This window comes from Megascapheus bottae, chromosome 4 (assembly GCF_031878675.1).
Source record: "Megascapheus bottae isolate mThoBot1 chromosome 4, mThoBot2.hap1, whole genome shotgun sequence".
In the NCBI taxonomy this organism is placed as follows: Eukaryota; Metazoa; Chordata; class Mammalia; order Rodentia; family Geomyidae; genus Megascapheus; species Megascapheus bottae.
In genome coordinates, this window is record NC_143512.1 from 39,320,080 (window position 1) to 39,342,210 (window position 22,131).

The following is a 22,131-nucleotide window of genomic DNA, read 5'->3' on the forward strand; positions in this document are numbered from 1 at the left end:
AAAGATGATCAATGTTGCCATCTGTCTTCATAAAGAAGAGATGTAAACTAAAGTTGAAAATTGAAGTCAGGATTTCAAATATAATAACTCATCTGAGGCCTCACACTCAAAGGGAGCCAAAGTTTAATTCAGCACTGCCCGCTCTCTACACCACCTTCCCACCACCTTGGGACTCACAGGTCACTGCTACTCAGTCACCAGGACTTTTGTCATGCCTCTTGCAGCTGTGCCCTCTTTGTTACCACTGCCACCTCCAAACATAACTTCACTCCTAGATTACTACCACACGCCTCCCAACGGCGCAGCTGGAATCACATCTGCCTCTTTCTCGCCAACCCTCACCCTTTCCTATCTATCTGTCTAGCCTAGATAACATTTTCGTTGTGGTACTCCTTACTCAAAAATCTCAGGAAACTGGGGCTGGGAGTTTGGCCTAGTGGTAGAGTGCTTGCCTAGCATGCACAAAGACCCAGGTTCTACCCAGGTTCTATTCCTCAGTACCACATATGTGGAAAAAAGAAAAAAGCCAGAAGTGGTGCTGAGGCTCAAGTGGTAGAGCTCTAGCCTTGAGAAATCCCAAGGACAGTGCTCAGGCCCTAAAGTCAAGCCCAGGACTGGCCAAAAAAAAACTTTCAGGAAATTGACTGGGAGTTTGGCCTAATAGTAGAGTGCTTGCCTGGCATGCCCGAAGACCTGGATTCGATTCCTCGGTAGAAACATAGAAAAAGCCAGAAGTGATGCTGTGGCTCAAGTGCTAGAGCTCTCTCCTTAAGAAATCCCAAGGTCAGGGGCCGGGAGTTTGGCCTAGTGGTTAAGGTGCTTGCCTAGCATGCATGAGGACCTGGGTTCGATTCCTCGGTACCACATACATAGAAAAAAGCCGGAAGTGGTGCTGAGGCTCAAGTGGTAGAGCTCTAGCCTTGAGAAAGTCCAAGGACAGTGCTCAGGCCCTGAGCTCAAGCCCAGGACTGGCAAAAAAAAAAAAAAAAGAAATCCCAAGGTCATAGTTCAGGCCCTGAACCCAAGCCCAAGACACACACACACACACACACACACACACACACACACACCCTCTCAGAAAACTTTTCATAACTACTGCATAATAAGAGAAAAAAAGCTCAAAGGGGTGGAGATTTAAACCACTGTTAGAGCACTTAACTGGCATGTACAGATTTTGAGTTCTATTTCACAGCACAGGAAGGATGAATTCAAACTTCTTAGCACTCTGAGCCCTAACTGACTTTATTTTGGAGTACTTCCCCTTCTCATTCCCCTTCTATATTTTCAATTTTAATTATAATCATGTACTGCATAACAACATATTGATCAACAATGGACTTCATAAACCACCATGGTCTCAAGACATTACAATGGAACTGAAAACCTCTACTACCTAGTGACTAAGTGTCCATGATGATACCACTGGTATTCTCAGTGATGCTTGTAAGAAACAAACTTACTATACAAGAAGTTGTACTAAGAATAGTATATACATTCTTAATGTACTATGTTATTTCTCTTCTGTTATTTCTCTTCTCTTTTTTTGCCCTTTGGTTAATCTCATATTGCTATGTATCTGACTTTGTTACCTGTTACTTTGTTACATATATATATATATGTTTATTTGAAATAGGAAAGGGAAGGACACGAAATGATTGGTAGGGGATGGGGGGAGGAAAATGGGAACAAAAACATGAGAAGGGGTATCAATGTGTGAGAAGTAATGCACCTATTACCTGGTGAATGTAACTGTAACCCCTCTATACATTACCCAGACAATAAAAAAGAATAGTACATATAGTAATGGACACTATGTAACAATAGATAATGAGAATAAAACATGTATGTGTAAGCTAATTGTTTGTTATCATTGTTTTGGCATACACTGCACTTTTAAAAAGTTTACTATAGGGGCTGGAAATAGACCTCACTGGTAGAGCATTTGCCTAGTATATGAGCTGCCTTTGGTGCAGATCCCAGAATTACAAAGAAAAATGTTTATTGTAAAACCATAATGCCATATTACACTACAGCAACCTCACAGATCTTGCATTCTTTGCATCACTTAATTTCATCAATAGACAATTTTGCAGGAAAGGATAGGAGCATAGATTAAGTGATAGAGCACTTGCTTAGCAAGTGTTTGAGGTCCTAGATTAATCCAATACTCAAAAAAGAGAGTGAAAAAAAAAAGAGAGGTGAAGAGGGGGGAGAGGGAGGGAAGGAATGAGGGAGGGAAGAAGGAAGGGAGCCAGAAAGAGAGAAAGAGAGTTCAGACCATCACATACAGTGATTGATCCTACTATCCAGGTTTGTTTAACACTGATATTCACATAACAATGAAATCACCAAATGATACATTTCTCAGCATATATCCCCTATTGCTAAGTGTGTATAATTAACTATCCAGTAAATAGATCATAGAAACTATGAGTTATGTCATTGAGCAAAAGGCAGATGACAGAAAATGCCAGCTTGCTGTGCATCATTTTGATCATCAGCAAACATGGATAATAATGGAATGTACTCCATGGGGTGATTATAAGGATTCTGTAGTATACCTATAGTGCTAACAAAAAGTGCTTAACGTACAGCTGGTACTCCTTAAATGTCTCCTATAGAATGCAGGCTTTAGCTGACTGTTCAACTGCTCTTGGGTCTATCTCTCAAGATTTCAAGATTCTGAAGCTTCTTCTCTGGATTTAACTTTCTTTTTTCTATTTCTTCATCTAGAATGTTTACCATTCCCACGAGACAATACTTTTCAAGCATATCTAAATTCTATCTACCCTTCAAGAATATTTTAAAACTTACATTGGAATTTCCTGGCCAATTAGGCAGCCATGTTGGCCACTGCCTCATAGACATTAATCTGGAGATTGAAAGTCCAATGTTTTTTTTTTCTCTTAGGAATATGGCTGGGTACAACTACCAAAAACTAAGTTCAACTAGTGATTTGCATGTATTTTCCTACATTAATAGAAACAAGGAACTCTCTACATTAAAACCAATAATGTAAACATTAATGAGGTTGAAACCAAACACACAGACACAATGCCTGGCACCTGTGGTTTATGCCTGTTATCCTAGCTGCATTCTACATTCCTGAGTGGTTTCTGGGCCAGCTTTGCAAGAGAAAAGTCTGTGAGCCTTCATCTCAGTGGAAGAAGCTAGAGGTAGTGGCGCATGCCTGTATCTCACCTATGGTGAGAAGCCTACAATGGACAGTTCACAGTCTTAGCACACACTGGGGCAAGAATTGAGACCTTGTCTCAAAAAATAGACAGTACAAAAAAGTGCTGGTTCAATGTTAATAAATTCTTTAATAAAAAAAATGCTGGAGACATGGTTCAAGTGGTAGTCTGCTTACCTACTACAATGACCAAAAAAAAAAGTGCAAAGAATTTACCTCCCTTATGAATCCCTCTCCTATCAAAAGTAAATCATCAGGCCCTGCTTTTATCAATGGTTAACTCAGAAATGTTTTTAAAACACCTATGGACAAATATTATTAAAATATTGAGCCAGTCAAGGTGGCTCATGCCTGTAATCCTAGCTACTCAAGAGGCTGAGATCTGAGGATCAAGGTTAAAAGCCAACCCGGGCACAAAACAATTAACCTCTAGAAAATGGGAAATGGGGCTTGGCTCAAGGATAGGGCAGTAGCCTTGAGCTGAAGAGCTCAGGGACAAGGCCCAGGCCCAGGGGTAGGGTGGTAATGTTGAACTAAAGAGCTCAGGGGTACAGCCCAGAGTTCAGGCCCCATGACCCACAAAAAAATTTTTTAATAATAAATAAAATATTGATAGTATCCCTCCCAGGTCTTTCTACCCAGTGACTTTGACTTTAATGCACTAGGGTACAGTTTGGCCATTGCTGTGTTGTCACCTTTTAAGTTTCCAAGTGACTCAATAGGTACTCAGTTGAAAAGTCACTGGCCTACACAATCCTAGTTCCAAATTCCAGCATATACCTTTCCTGCTCAGTATGACTCTATCCTGATATATTGGTTTTGGCTAAGGACTATGTCCTTAAAATACAGGTACGTTCAAAACCCTTTTGCTAAAGGTCAGTATTCCCCCAGCACTCTAACACAAAAGGCGTAGGATGTGCTGATATCTTGATCTTCTAACTCCCAGCACAGCCAGGTAGAGCCTGTTGCACCCACAGCCCAGGCCACTAGCTGTATTCGCAGCTGCCTTACCTACTCACTCCAGTGAGCTACAACTTACAGCATTTTCTTCTTCTTCTTCCTCTTCCTCCTCCTCCTCCTGCTGCTGCTGCTGCTCCTCCTCCTCCTGCTCTTCCTCTTCCTGTTCCTCCTCCTCCTTCTCCTCCTCCTTCACCTTCTTCCCCTCTTCCTCCTCTTTCTTTTGCCAGTCCTGGGATTTGAACTCTGGGCCTGGCACTGTCCCTAGGTTCCTTTGGGCTCAAGGCTAGCTCTCTAATACTTAAGCCACAGTCTTATTATCTTTTTGTGATTAATTGGATATAAGACTCATAGACTTTCCTGCCCAGCTGAATTTGAATCATGCTCCTCAGATCTCAGCCTCCTGAATAACTAGGCTTACAGGTGGGAACCACTGGCACGTGGGTGCTTGTAACATTTTCTACACATGTTCTGAGTGTAAGGGATGGAAGCAGGAATAACTTGTTTCTCAGTTTTCCTGGCAACACTGAGCTTCCTTATTTGTGTTGGCACTGAACTTAATTAGAAATTAATCCTGGTACTGGACTACATCTTATTTTGAAGTGCTCTCTCAGGCTCTTTTACATACCTAATTAATTTCTCAGAATTTTTAACTCATACTACGCCTTCAATTTCTTGTCATTTCACAGAAATGAGATGAAATTAAAAATGATATCATCTGGGAAGGCAGTGTTTAGAATGCCTGTGACTATGCCTGTGCTTTATAAAAGCAATTACAAATTCAATTTAGAGTTCATCATTGATTGTAAATTCAGTGTACCCAACCAGAGACGTTTTCATTACTAGCTAGAATGAGTTCAAGAGTGCTGAGCAGTGTATCCAAGTGGCAATCAATGAAGGTGGAGCCGGCTGCCGTGATCCACTTGATCAGTCACCTGCTTTACCTGTCTCGGCGTTCAATAAGCTTTTGTTAAGTTTACACAGTAAGAATTCAAGTACAGATGCAGAGCCTCCTTTTGAGAAGTTTAAACATAAGCATTTCAATACTATCACAGAAGACAGACAAGAACCAATGGGAAGAGACCTCAGAGAGGAAAGATTCTTGAGTCCGTTTGTAGAAGAAATATGAGTTTGCCAAAAAGGCTTCGTTCCTTTCTGATTGAAGACTATCACAGCAACTTTCTTATCACTTAGCTTCCCATGCAAATTTCTGTAAGGAAGGGAAGTGAGAACCTCCCCACCCACCTGTAGCTGAGCAGGGCAAAAAGTTCAACAGGTCTGACTAAGCTCAATGAAAGGATAGATCTGGTACCACACATAACAGCCAGGGCTCCGTTGGAGGATAGCTTAGAATCAAGGTTAAAATTGATCAGCTGTAACTGTGGAGATCATCATAGTTCCCCCTTTATTTTAAAAGTGTGGTGAATTGTAGTGATTGATAGGCAGACGTCCAAATAAATTTAAACGCCTGAACTGAATTCAACATGACAGTGATAGTATTATACTTTTCACATGTAATGATAGATTTAGCTCTAACACATTTGGAAATTATGTTCTCATCATCATGAGTAATATTGAACTGTAACCTCCTTGTTTATAGCATGCTTGTCAGATTTTTTTATATCAATATTACATTACAGTTTGTTTTTGTTGTTGTTTTGGTTTGGTTTGGGTTTTTTTTTGCCAGTCCTGAGTCTTGAATTTAGGGCCTGAGATTGTCCTTGGGCTTTCTCAAGGCTAGAGCTATGCCACTTGAGCCACAGCACAATTTTGGGCTTTTTTCTATGTATGTGGTATAGAGGAATCGAACCCGGTTTCTTGTGTTCGCTAGGCAAGCACTCTACCACTAGGCTAAACTCCAAGCGCTTGTTTTTTGTTTTTTAAGATTAGCTGCTTCTTACATCTTGGTACTGGCACAAGAACAGGCCTGAAGACCAATGGAATAGAACTGAGGACCCAGATATTAAACCACAGACCTATGGCCACCTAATCTTTGATAAGGGAGCCAAAAAAAAAATAGAATGGAAGAAAGATAGCCTCTTCAACAAGTGGTGCTGGCAGAACTGGTTAAACACCTGCAGAAAACTAAAGTTGGATCCTTCTTTGTCACCCTGCACTAGAATTAACTCCAAATGGATCAAAGACCTCGAGGTAAAAGCCAACACACTGAAAACTTTACAAGAAGGAATAGGAGATACACTAGGCCTCCTTGGCACAGGTCGAAACTTTTTCAATAAGGACTAAGAAACACAACAAATCAGAGAAAGACTGGATAAGTGGGACTGCATTAAATTGCAGAGTTTCTGTATGGCAAAGGACGTAGCTAGTAAATTAATTAGGAAGCCTACAGAATGGGAGAAGATCTTCACCAACCATACAACAAAGTCCTCATATCTAAAATATATCAATAGCTTAAAAAATTGAATCACTCCAAAACTAATCTCCAAAGTAACAACCATCCCATTAAAAGATGGGCCAAAGACTTAAAGAGAGTCTTCTCTGAAGAAGAAATAAAAATGCCCTATAGACACATGAAGAAATGCTCGACATCTCTGGTCATAAAACAAATGCAAATCAAAACAGCTCTAAGATTCCACCTCATTCCAGTTAGAATGGCCAGGATCAAGAAAACTAATAACAACAGATGCTGGAGGGGATGTGGCTAGGAGGGATCACTACTACACTGTTGGTGGGAGTGCAAACTCGTTCAACCACTCTGGAAAGTAGTGTGGCAGTTCCTCAAAAGACTAAACATAGAACTCCCCTATGACCCAGCAATTCCACTACTTGGCATTTTCCCAACCATCCAGAAACAAGGGCATACTAAATCCACTACCACAACAATGTTTATTGCAGCCCTATTTACCATAGCAAAGATATGGAATCAACTCAGATGTCCCTCAGTTGATGAGTGGATCAACAAGATGGAATTCTATGCTGCTGTCAGAAAGGACAACATCGCCCCATTTGTAAGGAAATGGAAAAACTTAGAAAAAAATCATATTAAGTGAAGAAAGCCAGACTCAAAGGAACATAGGCCCAAGAGTCTCCCTCATTTGTCATAATCAGTAGAAACCTTGGGCTCTCCTAGCAGAGATTTAGAATAGAACAAAATCTAGAAACATTAGGCCAAATAGTATGACACTAAATGTAAGGACCTCCAGGAGAAGGAAACAAAAGCCATATAATGAATGACTGTTGTCCTTAATGTACTATGTTATCTCTCATCTCTTTTGCCATCCCTTGGTTATCTCATATTGTTACAATATTTCACCTTGTTATCTGATATATTTTACATGTGCTTAATTGGTTATTTGAAATTGGATAGGGAAGGGGGAAATTAAGATAAGGGAAGGGGGGAAATTAAGATAAATGGGTGGAGGGTGGGAGGAAAATGGGGACCTTGTCATGAGAAAGGGTATCAATGTGAAGTTATGCACCTTCTATCTGGTGAATGGAATGTAGCCCTTCTATTAATCACAATAATAAAAAAAAAAGATTAGCTGCTTCTTAAAGCAAGTTGGATGCCTGCAGTCCCAGAACTCAGTAAGCAGAGGTAGGAATATTGTTAGTTTGAAGTCAAACCCTCTCCCGTCCCACCCCCAGCAAAATTGAGGATTATTTCTTTCTTTACATACTCTGCAAGTGTTGGTTGCAGATTGTATTTTTTTCTACTTTACCAATTTGGTAGAATTTCTTAAATTTCTTGGACCTGATATCTTCTTCATGGAAAGGATTTTAATACTTTATTTAATAGTTAAATGACTGAATTTTTGTGAGAGGTTATATTTTTATAAAGAAAAAAACTTTCCTTAGGTCACCTAAATTTTCTTTAAAATCATTGGATTGCAAGATACTTACTTTTCCATTAGCTTCCCAATCATATTCTATTTTACTGTTATTTTAGTATGCATCTCTGACTTACTCATGTCTAACATAAACTGATATTTTTTTCACATCCTGGGTCAATTTAATTTCAGCATAGATGTCATTGTAATTAGATATTTTAAATCTACAAATGTTTTTTAATTGTTTTTATTTTTATTGAAATGTACAGAGGGGTTACAGTTACATTCGCCGGATAATAGGAGCATTACTTCTCACACATTGATACCCCTTCTCATGTTTTTGTCCCCATTTTCCTCCCCCACCCCCTCCCAATCATCTTGTTTTCCCTCCTTCCCTTTCCTATTCCAAATATGTTTTAAGTTTTATAAGACTATTTTTTGTTTTAAACTGTCAATATTTATTTAGATTCCACCTAAAGATTGAACTTTGAATCTTGCTTCATTCATTTCTTCCTGTTCCTCTGACTGTCTAGAATTAATTTACTCCCTTTGAAGAACTCCTTGAGTGTTTCCTCTGGTAAATTCTTACTGCCTTTCCCATTAAAAGTTTTTTATTTTATTTTATTTTATTTTTTGCCAGGCTTGAACTTGGGGCCTGAGCATTGTCCACGGTCTTTCTCAAGGCTAGAGCTCTACCACTTCCAGCTTTTTCTGTGTATGTAATACTGAGGAATTGGCCCTAGGACTTCATGCATGCTAGACAAGCCCTCTACCACTAGGCCACATTTCCAGCCCCTGAAAAGTTTTTAATACCCTCCTCAAAGAATATTTTTTACCACATAGAATTCTAGATTCTCAGTACTTCAAGGCAGAAGTCACTTGCCATTCTCTCCTGGCTTCCATTATTTCTGCTGATAAACCAGCTGACAATGTAACTGTTACTTTCTTTATGATAAGCTAAACATTTCCCCTACCAATTCCCCACTATTTGGAAGAGGTGGTTGTAGTTTTAGTTTTCAAAAGTTGTTCTGGTGTTCTTAAGTACCGTATTTCTTGGAGACTGATTTTTTTTGAGTCTATAGATAAATACCTTTCATCATTTTTTGGTGGTACTAGATTTGAACTCAAATCTCTATGCTTTCTATATAGGTACTCTAACACTTGAACCAAGTGTTAAAAAAAAATAAGGTCTTATATTTGTGCCCAGGCTGGCTTGCACTACGACCTGCCTATTTATCCTTCCTACATTGCTGAGATCACAGACACACTACCATTTCTAGCTTTTTCTTGATTGAAATGGAATCTTGCAGACTTTTTTTTGTCTAAATTAGCTTTAAACTGTGGTGCTACTAATCTATGCCTCCTAAGTACCTAGAGCTATCATAGAACTATCAGTATGAGCCATCATAGCCATACCTTGCCCTCATTTTTATTCTCAGCTATTCTCTCAGTATATTGTTTCTGCCTCATGGTATCTTTTACTTTCTAAGATTCAAGTTTTCTAGGATTCTTGAAAGTTATAACATCTTATTATGTCCTATCTGTACTTTATTTGGTTATTTCTTCCAATGTTATTTCCTTTTCTTTTGTATTTTTGTGTTTTTTCCAGTATGTCATCAAGTGTGCTAATTCTGTGTCTAACTCTGTCTAATGTGCTTTCTATGCCATTTTTGTTACATTTTTTCGGTTGTAGAACTCCTATTCTGTTCTTTCTGAATATCTGACAAGTTCTGCCCTATATTTCCATGCCTGCATTCCTATAAATAAGTTCAGCATTACATAAACATAAATCTTCTACAGAAACCCTTGCTGTTCCATAAGAGTTTAGCTATGTCCCAAATAAGCATTAGTCATTGTGCATGTATGTGCATGGATGTGTGCCCTATGTTCAAGCATGTATACTAAACTCTTGATCACAGCAGCACTCTACCAGCTGAGCCAAGCCTTCAGTGTAGCTTTTTGCTAGTTAATTAAAGATGGGGCCTCACAGACTTCTGCCAGTAAGGCTTTAAACTGTGATCCTTCAGGTCTCAGCATCCTAAGCAGCTAGGATTGCAGATATAACCATCACTGCCTGGCTTCCCCCTCCCTCCCTCCCTCCCTCCCTCCCTCCCTCCCTCCCTCCCTCCCTCCCTCACCCCCCTCTCTCTCTCCCCTCTTGCCTCCCACCCCAGCTTTCCACTGTACTGGGGCTTGAATTCAGTGCCTCACACTTCGGTAGCTTGCTTGCTCATCTTGGAGCTCTATCACTTGAGCACTATCACACCTCCAGCCTGCCAGATGTAAATTCTGAAAGGAGGACAATGACTATCAAAGTGGAACTACCAGACCTGGAGTTTGGCCTAGTGGTAGAGTGCTTGCCTAGCATGCACAAAGACCTGGGTTCAATTCCTCTGTACCACATATGTAGAAAAAGCTGGAAGCGGTGCTGTGCCTCAAGTGGTAAAGCTCTATCCTAGAGGAAGCCCAAGGCCAGTGCTCAAGCCCTGAGTCCCCAGGACTGGCAAAAAAACAAACAAACAAACAAAAAAAAACAGTGGTGCTATCAATTAACAATTGCCTTCATTTCACAATAAATATGCTTCTTCTGGACTGATACTCATATTTATTTCTTTTTTGAAAATTTAATTTAATTGCCAAGGTGATGTAGAGTGGTTACAGTTACATATGTAGTGAGTACATTTCTTTGTTTAAGAAACAAAAACCAGCCAGGCAGAGTGGCTCACGCCTGTAATCATAGCTACTCAAGAGGCTGATATCTGAGGATCAAGATTCAAAGCCAGCCGGGGTACAAAAGAACTTGAGACTCTTACCTCCAATTAACCTCTAGAAAATGGGAAGTGGGGCTTGGCTCAAGGGTAGGGTGGTAGCCTTGAGCTGAAGAGCTCAAGAACAATGCCCAGGCTCAGAGTTCAAGCTCCATGACCCACAAAAAAAGGAAAGAAAGAAAGAGAAGGAAAGAGAGATGGAAAGAGAGAAGGAAAGAGAGAAGGAAAGAGAGAAAGAAAGAAAGAAAGAAAGAAAAAAAGAAAGAAAGAAAGAAAGAAAGAAAGAAAGAAAGAAAGAGAGAAAGAGAGAAAGAGAGAAAGAAAAAAAGAAAGGAAGGAAGGAAGAAAGAAAGAAAGACCTTATACTTTTGTAGAAGTGGAATGGATCCTCAAAATATTTTTATCTGAGTGTTAAAATTTGTAACAAATAATGTAACTATTCTATTTTGTCTTTTTTAGGGATCAAAATTTATATTCTAGGAACTGGCAGTTTCTCTGATCAATAGTTAAAATAACATTAAAGTTCTTTACATATAATTATGAAGAACATAATAACAGTGAGTATTACGTATAATTATGAACACTACATTAGATTTGCATGATGCCTAATTCTACTCTCAAGTAACCACAGTTCAAACAAAAGAAGGCAATGAACACTTTTTTTCTCAATTAAATCTTTTGAAATGAAATAAATATCTATTTTTATAACATAACAATGAGAAAGTCCCATATAATCCTGCTTCTAAGTCTTGAAAATTATACTTTGAAGCATAACAAGCTTATAAACTAATGATATAAACTGTTAGTGTTTTATATGAATCTTTGAAAATCAAATATTCTTAATAGAACCAGTAATTCCACAACTTATATTTCACCAAAAATCAAGCACATTTCTACGTTCTTAACAGAAAAAATATATGCATTGATAAACTAGCTAAACTTACAAAAACAAGTCTATAAGCTATTAAGGAGGGGGGAAAACATCTATGGAAACATTAACAAAGAAATTATTAGATAGGATTATTATGCCATACTAGAAAACTCTTAGACTGGAAACCATTTCAGGCTCATTGTGGATGAAAAGAACAAGTATCTTATTTTCACAATGGCCAGATATTTCAAAATGCTGGTAATTAAGGCCTATGCTACTTGATGCCCAGTAATGTTCCCTTTCATAAACTATGACTGAGCCAAATGCAAGCCCTACTCCTGCAAGCCTATGTTTACACCTTACTCTCCACTTAGAAGGATTTATCTCTGCACATCTTACCATTTCTGCCTCTAGAGACCAGTTTATACATCAACTTTTCCAGGTAACTGTCACTTCTCAAGCTCAGGGATTCTGTTCATCTGAACCTCTGGAGCCTTATGTAAACCTTCTATGACATTTGCTATCCTGTATTCCTCTACAAGGCTACGAACCTCTGTGAGCAGCCACTACACCATTTGGTTTTTCTTTAACTTATTATCTTTAAGTAGTTGCACAAAGTATGGTACAAAGAGTTTTCAATACAACATGTCAATTTATGAATACAGTGCACCTTGGTTCATGTCGTTCCTTCCATAATTCTCTCCCATCTCACCCAACTCCACCCACTCCTTCAATTTAGTTTGGTTGGTTGGAGGGTTTGGGGGTTTGGAGGGTTTTTACTCTTCCAAACATCTAATTTTATTTTCAGAGTAACTACTCTTTCAGCTTTGTGTGCACATGTCATCAGTTCAAGTAATACTTAATTAAATCATGTTGCCACAATCACAAGTACAACTAGTGTAAAACAGTTCAAGGACATCACAACTGACCTTTTGTAAAAAAAAAAAAAGAAGAAGAAAGAAAGAAACAGGTAATAATAATAAGGGGAATTATTAGAGAGTAACTGGCTAACTAGACCTGTTAGTTAGTGTTGGCCTATTTGGTGGAAAAGAGAGCTTTGGTTAGCCTAGGCAACCAGGTTTAGTAAAAAGTGGCTTAAAAACTGGGTATAGTGTCACAAATTTGTAATCTTAGCAATGAGCAGTCTGAAGTAGGAAAATGGCAACTTTGAGACTACCCTGAATTATACGGGGTAGACATTTCACAAAAAATGTAATTTAAATGCCTTTTGTTGTACTTGTTTTTATACTACCTGTTGATAGTCATCGAAATTTACCCAACAAAAATACAAGACTTCTTCAATCACCAACCAATGACTTTCAATGGATTTTAATTTAAGCCCTGAGCAAAATTCATTCACTCAATAACTCAACCTATATACTATCACAATATTCAGCCTTGTTTTTAATAGCGAAAATTACTCTTACATGCAAATTTTCTTTCTAATTTTTCAATTTGTTTTTACTTCCAATTAACTAGCTTTGCTGAGCTACATATTTGTGATAGAAATGTAAATCAGTTTTTTCACATTTCCTTCTTTTTTAAAAAATGTTATTGTGGGGTAATGTATAGAGGAGTTACAGTTACATTTGTCAGGTTGTGGGTGCATTATTTCTCAATCATTGATACCCCTTCTCAGGTTTTTGTCCCTCGTTCCTTCCCTCTCATTTCCTTCTGTAATGTATTTGGATGGTGCTACTGGAGGCAGCTCCACTGGAAAGCAAACTGGGTACTTGCCTAGACCTGCATCTGCACAAGAATGTCGCTAGACACAAGAATACCCTCCCAATTTCACTTGAGAACACTCAGATGTTGTCTGGGATCCATTTCCTGCTTAAATCCACACAAGAGTATAGAAATTACCTATGTGCTATAATGATGTACGTGTTTCTTAGCATTTTATAGGAGTACTTTATCTGTACATTTTACTTAAAGTAGTTGGGGCACTGATTTCTCATTTCAGATGTTTCCTATCATGTAGAAGGAGCCCTGTTAGCTTAACTTTCCAGAGCTAGCTTCCCTTTATATCTCTTTCCCAGTTAATTCAGTTCCTTCCCCCATGAAGTATATGTGAATCTACCTAATCTAGACTGAGTATCTATTTTGAAGGTTTAGTATTAGAAAACGCATTATTGTCCCATATACCTAAGCCACATTCCCTGATATCAGCTTTATCAGTAATAAAGTTAATGTGTTTATCTCTATCTATTATATCTTTAATTCATCCATCAATTGTTTTAGAACTTAGACAAGGAAGAAAGGGTGTTGTCATGAGGTTACTGGTCCAATCACACAATGAATAAGTGACCATGTGTACAACAGCTGGTCTGACAACAAGAACAGTTATGATAAATAATCTACATGTCAGTGAGTATTCACTACAAATGGATGTATGGACCAAACAGACCAAGAGGAATCCATCTGTCAGAATTCAGGAATGCCCTGATCACATACAGGATTTCTCCCAAGGAGAGACATATCTTTAAGGACTGAAAAATGCTGATGACTGCCATGATGCTTTTTTTTAAAGAATTTATTAATGTTGATTTTTACATCATATTTTCAATGACAAGTTTAACAAACTGCCATGATGCTTTTTAAGTGATCCACACAAAGTGTACAGAGGCATAATAAATACTCCATGATAAATGATATTTCATTTACTGCAAAAGCATCACCTGTGGGAAAAATAGGGTTACCCACTTAAATTAGTCTGCTCAAAAAAGATGAAATTTGATGTTACAGAATGCCTTATATTACTTTATACTCAGCTATATAGCTCTGTAGCTGCCTCTGTACCATCTGCTCACAGGAGTAAGAAAATCTGGATTCTAGTGCTCTGGTATTCACCGGATGTCTGATTTTCAGAAATAATAATATGATAGAATTGCATACCATTTAATGACTTTCAAAATACTTTAAGCATTTCATTTTACCCATAATTTGCTCATTGAACACAATTTAACCCCTAGATATTATTCTATGCAAATGAGGATTCAGCAGCATCAAACAAAACAAAGTCCTAGTTGTGTAAATGCTGGTAGAATTTAAGAAGATAACATGCTGTAAAGAAAATCCAATGAAGTATATGGAAATAGGGAATGCTGCCTGTGAGTTTGCATGCTGGCTTGTTTAAGAGACATTTGAGCAGAGCCATGAAGGAAAAGGGTATATAGAACAACGATAATCCTGGCACTGAGACTGAGCTTGTTGTCATGGGCAATACACAGCAGAGAACGAAGGGTGCAGGAGCAGAGAATAGGAAAGAAAGTAAGAGGAGATGAAGTCAGAATGGTAGTTGGGAGTCAGTTCACCAAGGCTTGTGATAGATCAGGATGGGCTAATCAGGATACGCTGGCTGAGACCTCTCCTTTCCATGTCCCGCCCCAAGCAGGGATTGAATCTTAAGCAAAATGACTAAAAAGAGGAAAATCCCTGGCACCCAAGGCAGATGATCAGTCTTTTCTTGCCCTGTACTGGATCCAGCACTGCCAGGGTTCCTTCCTAGGCTGCCAGGCTCTCATTATTTGTGAGCTCCACTTTATACTTTCTCTTTATATTTAGAGTTGTTTCTTTGCCTACTACCAAGTTTACCACCACAGTCCTTTTCTTTCTGAGCTTATAAACAGCCTGTTTCCCAGGCTGGAGTTCAGTGTCACCAGATGATAACCACATGGCTACAGAAAGGGGGCAGTTTTCTAAGCCTACATCATAAAAATTTCACCCATATGACCCTCCATGGCTTTGCCAATCCATAGGTTTTAAGCATGACAACCTTAAAAAAAATACATGCTAAAGATTCCCAAGTCATCCAGGGTATGGTCCTAGAGACATTATTTTGATAAAACCTATACAACCAGGAATACATGCACTATACTTTTATATGTAAGCTAAAGAGAAACTCTGAAGCTCTTGACACTAGTCCTGAGACTCTGGTTAGTTTCTTTATAGCAGTTATAACTAATACACTTATCACTAATTGCTTCGCCCTTACAATAAACATCTGCACTTCTTGGCATAAAAGACACACTTTAGAGATTACATATTTGTGCATGTGTGTATACACAGATAATTGTAGTTATATGTGTAAATGGAGACATTCTTATTGGAAAAAAGCATAATCTAACATCACAAGGCTAGTTCATCTACTTACCATCACCACTGCCTCTGCACCAAAGAAAACTCAATCAATAACATTCAATAAATCATAAATAAAAACTGAGGAGGAAACAGAAATAATAGAAATCATGTTTTCAAAGAACATGAGAAAAGTAATGGGACTATGAAGAATAACAGGCTTGCCATTTTTCTGGACCTCAGAGGTTAATGTAAGACCATATAAAAGACATTTTCCACAGAAAGAATGTGCAAAAGCCATTTTAATTTTTTAACTTTGGACTTGAGTGTAGCGGGCTGTGAAAGAAAGGGTCGAGGCACCACCACAGAGTATAAAAGCTTATGTAAGCCAAGCACAGTGTAATCCTACTCAGGAGGCTGAGATCTGAGGATCAAGGTTATCTCCAATTAACCTCTAGAAATTGGGAAGTGGGGCTTGGCTCAAGGGTAGGGTGTTAGCCTTGAGCTGAAGAGCTCAGGGACAGCATCCATGGGAGCTCAAGTCCCATGTCCAAAAAAAAAAAAAAAAGCTGATGTGAAGTTTGATAAGATAAAAAAGAATTTCTCAGGAGAACCTGGAAACCATACCATATATGTCAGCGTGGGTTTTGGGGATACCTTCAAAAAAAAGTCTAGGATCACCTTGAAAGTCACAGGACCTGAGAAAAATGTTAGTATTATGCAGATGCCTCCAATGCTACTCCAACCTCCAAAATGTCCATTACCCTGTTTTCCCAAGGTGTGAGACAAGTTAGTAATGGACTATGCATATCCTTGTTATTCACAGCTGGTTGGGTTACACAGCTTGACCTTATTTTTTTAATACATCTATGGCTGACATATTCACTGATGGCACAGATCTGGGTCCTGCTTGGGAGGAAGGGGGGTTGAGGAAAGAAAGGGGAGAAAGAAGGAAGAAAGAAAACATGGGAAGAAAAGAGGAAATGAAAGAGGGAGGAATAAAGGGAGGGAAGTAGGAAGAGAGAGACGGAGAGAGGGAAACAGGGAGGGAGGGAAGTAGACGGGGGGGGGGGGGGGGGAGGAAGAAGGAAGGAAATCTAGCTTAGACAATCTCCCTTAATTGGTACCACTCCATCTCTGACCGGTTATAGAGACAGACTTATCCCCAGCTCTTGCACTGACTTTAAAAAAAAAAAAAACACAAAACTACAATTATAACTCCCTAAGAGCATGAAGTATGAAGGTTAATTGGACCAAAAACCAGGACCAGATGAAGAAGTGACCCATTTGAAAGGAGGAAGTTTCAAAATAGTGACTAGCTTTATTCCTTCCAGACCAAAATACCTCATGTAGGCCACATGCATATAAATTCTCCATTTATGTTGAACAGACTATGTCTACCCCATAGTGGTAGTGGCCCATCCAAAATTTAGAAATTGTTGAAACCACTTTTCTGGCAAGAAAAAAAGTCACACATTTAACATGAGAAATCCATTTGTAAATATTTGGGGAATGGCCATGAGCTGGGTATCCTGACTCAATTCCATATGAAAATATCTGAATCTACTAGAAAAAAATGAGATAAATGAATAGAAATTCATCCATTGCCAAGTGTAGTGGTACATCCCTATAATCCTAACCCTGGAAGGTTGAGGCAAAAGCAGAACCTCAAGTTCAAGTCTAACCTAAGTCTACATAACAAAATCCTGCTCAAAAAGTAAGGGGCAAAGAATGTGATTCTGTAGTGAGCATTTCCTAGTCTATGCAAGGCCATGGGTCCAAACCTCAGAACATCTAAAGAAAAAGCTCCCACTATTCTTGACAATAAAGGCCATACAAAGCTGTGAAAGCCAAACATAATAGGGTTTTTCTATAATCCCAGCTACTTGAAAGGCTGAAGCTGAGGCAGAAGCAGGAGGATTGCAAGTTCAAGGCCAGCAAGATGCTTTCGGAAAACAAAATTTCAAATGGCTGGAGATCTATGTCAGTGACAGAGTATTTGCCCAGCATTAAAGGAGACCTTAGGTTCAATCCCCAGTACTGCAAGTGAAAACAGGAAGAAAAAGAAAGAAAGAAAATAAGAAAGGAGGGGCCAAGAGTTTGGCCTAGTGGTAGAGTGCTTGCCTAGCATGCACGAAGACCTGGGTTCAATTCCTCAGTACCACATACATAGAAAAAAGCCAGAAATGGTGCTGAGGCTCAAGTGGTAGAGCTCTAACCTTGAGAAAGTCCAAGGACAGTGCTCAGGCCCTGAGCTCAAGCCCATGACTGGCAAAAAAAAAAAGAAAGAAAAGAAAGAAAGGAAGAATGGAAGGAGGGTGAGAAGGAGGGAGGGAGAGAGGGAAAGAGAGAGAGAGAAGGAAGGAAGGAAGGAAGGAAGGAAGGAAGGAAGGAAGGAAGGAAGGAAGGAAGGAAGGAAGGAAGGAAGGAAGGAAGGGGGAAGGAAGGAAGGAAGGAAGGAAGGAAAAGAAAATCCAGGCACTGGTGACTCACGCCTATAATCCTAGCCACTCAGGAGGCAGAGATCTGAGGATTACATTCAGGGAAAGCCTATGCAGGAAAATCCATGAGACTCTTTATCTACTCAGGAAGTAGTTTGGTAGTTCAAGTGGTAGAGCTTGAACAAAAGAAGCTCAAGGACATTGGCCAGGCCCTGAGTTCAAGCCCCAAGACCTACACACACACACACACACACACACACACACAGAGGGAGAGAGAGAGAGAGGGGGGGGGAGGGAGGGAGGGAGGGAGGGGGGGCAGGGAGGGAGGGAGGGAGGGAGGGAGGGAGAAAGAGAGAGAGAGAGAGAGAGAGAGAGAGAGAGAGAGAGAGAGAGAGAGAGAGAGAGAGAGAGAGAGAGAGAGAGAAATGAAAATAAGATTGGTTCATAGATTAGTGACCAAAATGCGGATAGTCCAATTATTTGTGATCTTGAGAGGTGAGGGTTTTCCAACAGTGGCATTTGGAGCTAGATAATTCATCGTTGCACGTTGCAGGTAGGGAGCTGTGCTGTGTGCTATTCACATTTAGCCACCCCCTGGCCTCTTTCCACTAGAAGCCAGTAGCATCCCATCTCCAACTGAGACATCAGACATGTCTTCACACATGAACTAGCTAAGCACTATTGATGGAGGGGACCCAAGAGTGAGGGGGGGAAAAAGGGGGAAATGGGCTGAGGGTGTACAGTGAAAAACCCGTAGTAGATAAGAATATTCATGTTGTGGGATTCCCAGCCGAGGAATTAAACCCAGGCTTAACTGTTTAGCACTGGAATTCTTCAACAGCTCCTAAGTATTAGCACTAAGCAGAAACTACCCACAAGCCCCTGCTGTCAAAATTCCTGTGAATGTTGCATGGTGGTTACTAAGAGACAGCACTTTATCTGAATCAAATGTGGCAAGTTAGGATCTTTGCAAAATAAATCTATGAGCCAGGATAGACTTGTACCCAGCTATTGCACTAACTTCTTTAAAAAAAAAAAAAAAAGAAACAGACCTACAATTATAGCTCTGTAAGTGAAAGCATGAAAGGTAATTGGTACAAAAAGCAGGTAAAACCTGGTGAGATTTCCTTGGTAGCCCTCCAACAATTTTTCTTGCTAAGTTTGCCACAAAGAAAGCTCTCCTATGTCGGGGCTTGAAAATAATTATAATAATACATTAGAAATAAAACCTAGCTGAGCTATTAAATGGACTCAGGATTTGTCCATATATCTAGTTCAGCATGGGGTGGCAATTTTTGCTTTTCTTTTTATGGAAAGAAAGCCAATGAGGCCTCCCTGCTGTCAATGCTACTGAGATAAGCAGGGGTGGGTAGAATTCTTCCCAGCTCTGAAACATCAGGAAGGAGAATTCTTTTGCCAGGAGAAGCAACCAGACTTGGGTGGCTTTGGGTTGGTTCTTGTGAGCATGTTTGTGTTAAAGCTCAGAAAGACTGCAATGGAGGCTCAGGGAGAAACTTGAAGGAAAACATCCCTGAAAATCCTCTGTGCAGAGGAGTGAAGATGGGAGGGGCTGCTCAGAAAATGCTGATTGGCCAGCAACCACATAACCTTCAACTTCCAAATTCTCCTCCACTGAAGTCTTACCGACTCCCCAAATTATACCGCCAATAAACCATCAAGGAAAATTTATCACGATGTTATAATTACTGACAACTCCTCAAATATTTTCTGCTACATCAGCTCTAGATGATAATACATTAACACCATTAATTCTTTTTTTAGAGTTTAAATCACCTCTGTTTAATGAATCATAACAAATACAATGTTAATTCTGTATTGTTTACAAAATTGTGCTGAGAAAAATGTCAAGTGTTTAGAACAGAAAACATTTTTTTCAGCATTTTGTTGTTGTTTGTGCTGGTACCAGGATTTGAACTCAGGGCCTTGGAGGCTATCCCTTAGAGCTTTTTCATCCAAGGATGGTCACTCTACCACTTTGAATCACAGATCTACTTCTGGGTTATCATTAGCTAATTGGAGATAAGAGACATTTTTACTTGAGCTGGAGGCAGGACTTGCAGATATGAAGGGCTTAGCTCTCTTCCTCATATAGGTAAAATACCGAGACCCCCAAGCTCAAACTGACAACAAACATGTTGGATGAAGTAGATGTTTTCTTTTTTTCCATATATTTTTATTGTAATTAATAGAAGGGTTACATGATATCTGCCAGATAGAAGGTGCAATAATTCACATACATTGATACCCTTCCACATGTCTTAGTCCCCATTTCCCTCCCCCCACCCCCACCCCTTATCTTGTTTTCCCCCTTTCCTATCCAATTTCAAATAACCAAATACAAATATATCCCATATATCAGATAACAAAGTGAGATACTGTAACAATCTCAAAAGACTAAACATAGAGCTCCCCTATGACTGACCCAGCAATTCTACTACTTGGCATTTACCCAATTGTCCAGAAACAAGGACATACTAAATCCACTAGCAAAACAATGTTCATTGCAGCATTATTTACCATAGCAAAGATATGGAACCAACCCAGATGTCCCTCAGTTGATGAGTGGATCAACAAGATGTGGTATTTGTACACAATGGAATTCTATGCTGCTGTCAGAAAGAATGACATCACCCCATTTGTAAGGAAATGGAAAGACTTAGAAAAAATCATATTAAGTGAAGTAAGCCAGACTCAAAGGAACTTAGGCTCAATGGTTTCCCTCATTTGTCATAATCAGTAGAAACCTTGGGCTCTCCTAGCAGAGATTTGCAATAGAGCAAAATCTTGATACATAAGGCCATATAGTATGACGCTAAATGAAAGGACCTCTAGGATATAGAAATAAAAGCCATATAATGAATGATTGTTGTCCTTAAGGTACTATGTTATCTCTCATCTCTTTTGCTGTCCCTTGGTTAACACCATTAATTCTATGATAGTTTTTTTTATTGTTATTCTTTTTGCAAGAGTAATACTGGAAAGTATGTTCGACTGTGAACAACAAAAAAAATGTTTAGAAATATTCCTAGAGTCCAGGAGTGTGGCCCAGTGGTAGAGTTTGCCTAGCATGCACAAAGCCCTAGATTCAATTGATCAGGATCGAATACACAGGAAAGGCCCGAAGTGGAGCTGTGGCTCAAGGCAGAGTACTAGCCTTGAGCAAAAAGTGTCCAAAGACAGTGCCCAGGCCCTGAGTTCAAGCCCCAGGACTGCCGAAAGAAAGAAAGAAAGGAAGAAAGAAAGAAAAAGAAAGAAAGAAAGAAAGAAAGAAAGAAAGAAAGAAAGAAAGAAAACAATCTTAAAACCTCATTTTTGCTTTATTCTCAAAGTAATGATCTATAAAGCCTGTGCAAAAATCATCTGGGGTTGGAGGTGTGTCTCAGGTAGTTGAGAAGCCAACGAGTGAAAGCATCAAATTCTGAGTTCAAGTCCCATCTCTGACAAAAAAAGAAACAATATATAAATGTGATTAAATTTTTTAAGTAGTTTATTTCCCTCTCCAATGTGGTCTTGAAGAATTGCAATCTGGAAGAATCATGTGCCATGAAAATAATTTTAAAATGTTGTATTAACCACTCAACTTTGTATCGCTCCTCTTCAACTTCCTAAGCAAGTGTCTAGGACTTTTACACTCTGTCTTCCTATCACCATTGACAGGCTATTACACTTCGATCAGGTTCCTTCATATTAGGTAGGTGGCAGGAGTGCCTGGTTTCTGTAAAGTTGAAATCAGATCAACAGACCTACCACATAAGAAATATTCTAGAGACCTAGCTGATGGTCCCACATCAGGTTCAAATCCCTCCATCGGAAAGGAGAGATAAAAACAAAATCTCTTATACTGACAGCAAACCAAAACTCATAAAAGGAAATCTCTAAAATTCCAAAGGGAAAAAAAAACAAACTCCTGTTGGCACACCAGGAAGTAACTTGTAAGTAGCTTATAAAAATCCCCAAAGTGAAAGTCAACCTAGCAGAACTATCAGCTCAACTCATTTTTATGGAGGGCTATGTT

The 22,131-nt window shown here is 39.2% G+C and overlaps 1 protein-coding gene across 2 annotated transcripts in view; it reads right to left on the minus strand.

Annotated features, from left to right (window-relative positions):
* The window catches only part of Cmya5 (cardiomyopathy associated 5), a 91,005-nt gene that overhangs the window by 49,215 nt on the left and 19,659 nt on the right, over window positions 1-22,131 (minus strand). Inside the window, exon 2 of one of the 2 annotated variants that reach the window (XM_090331122.1) lies at window positions 10,269-10,280. The exons of the other annotated variant lie outside the window; for it this stretch is intronic. Within the exon in view, the coding sequence (XP_090187248.1) occupies window positions 10,269-10,280 (12 nt within the window). The remainder of the gene's footprint in view (window positions 1-10,268; window positions 10,281-22,131) is intronic. 2 annotated transcript variants of the gene reach the window in all.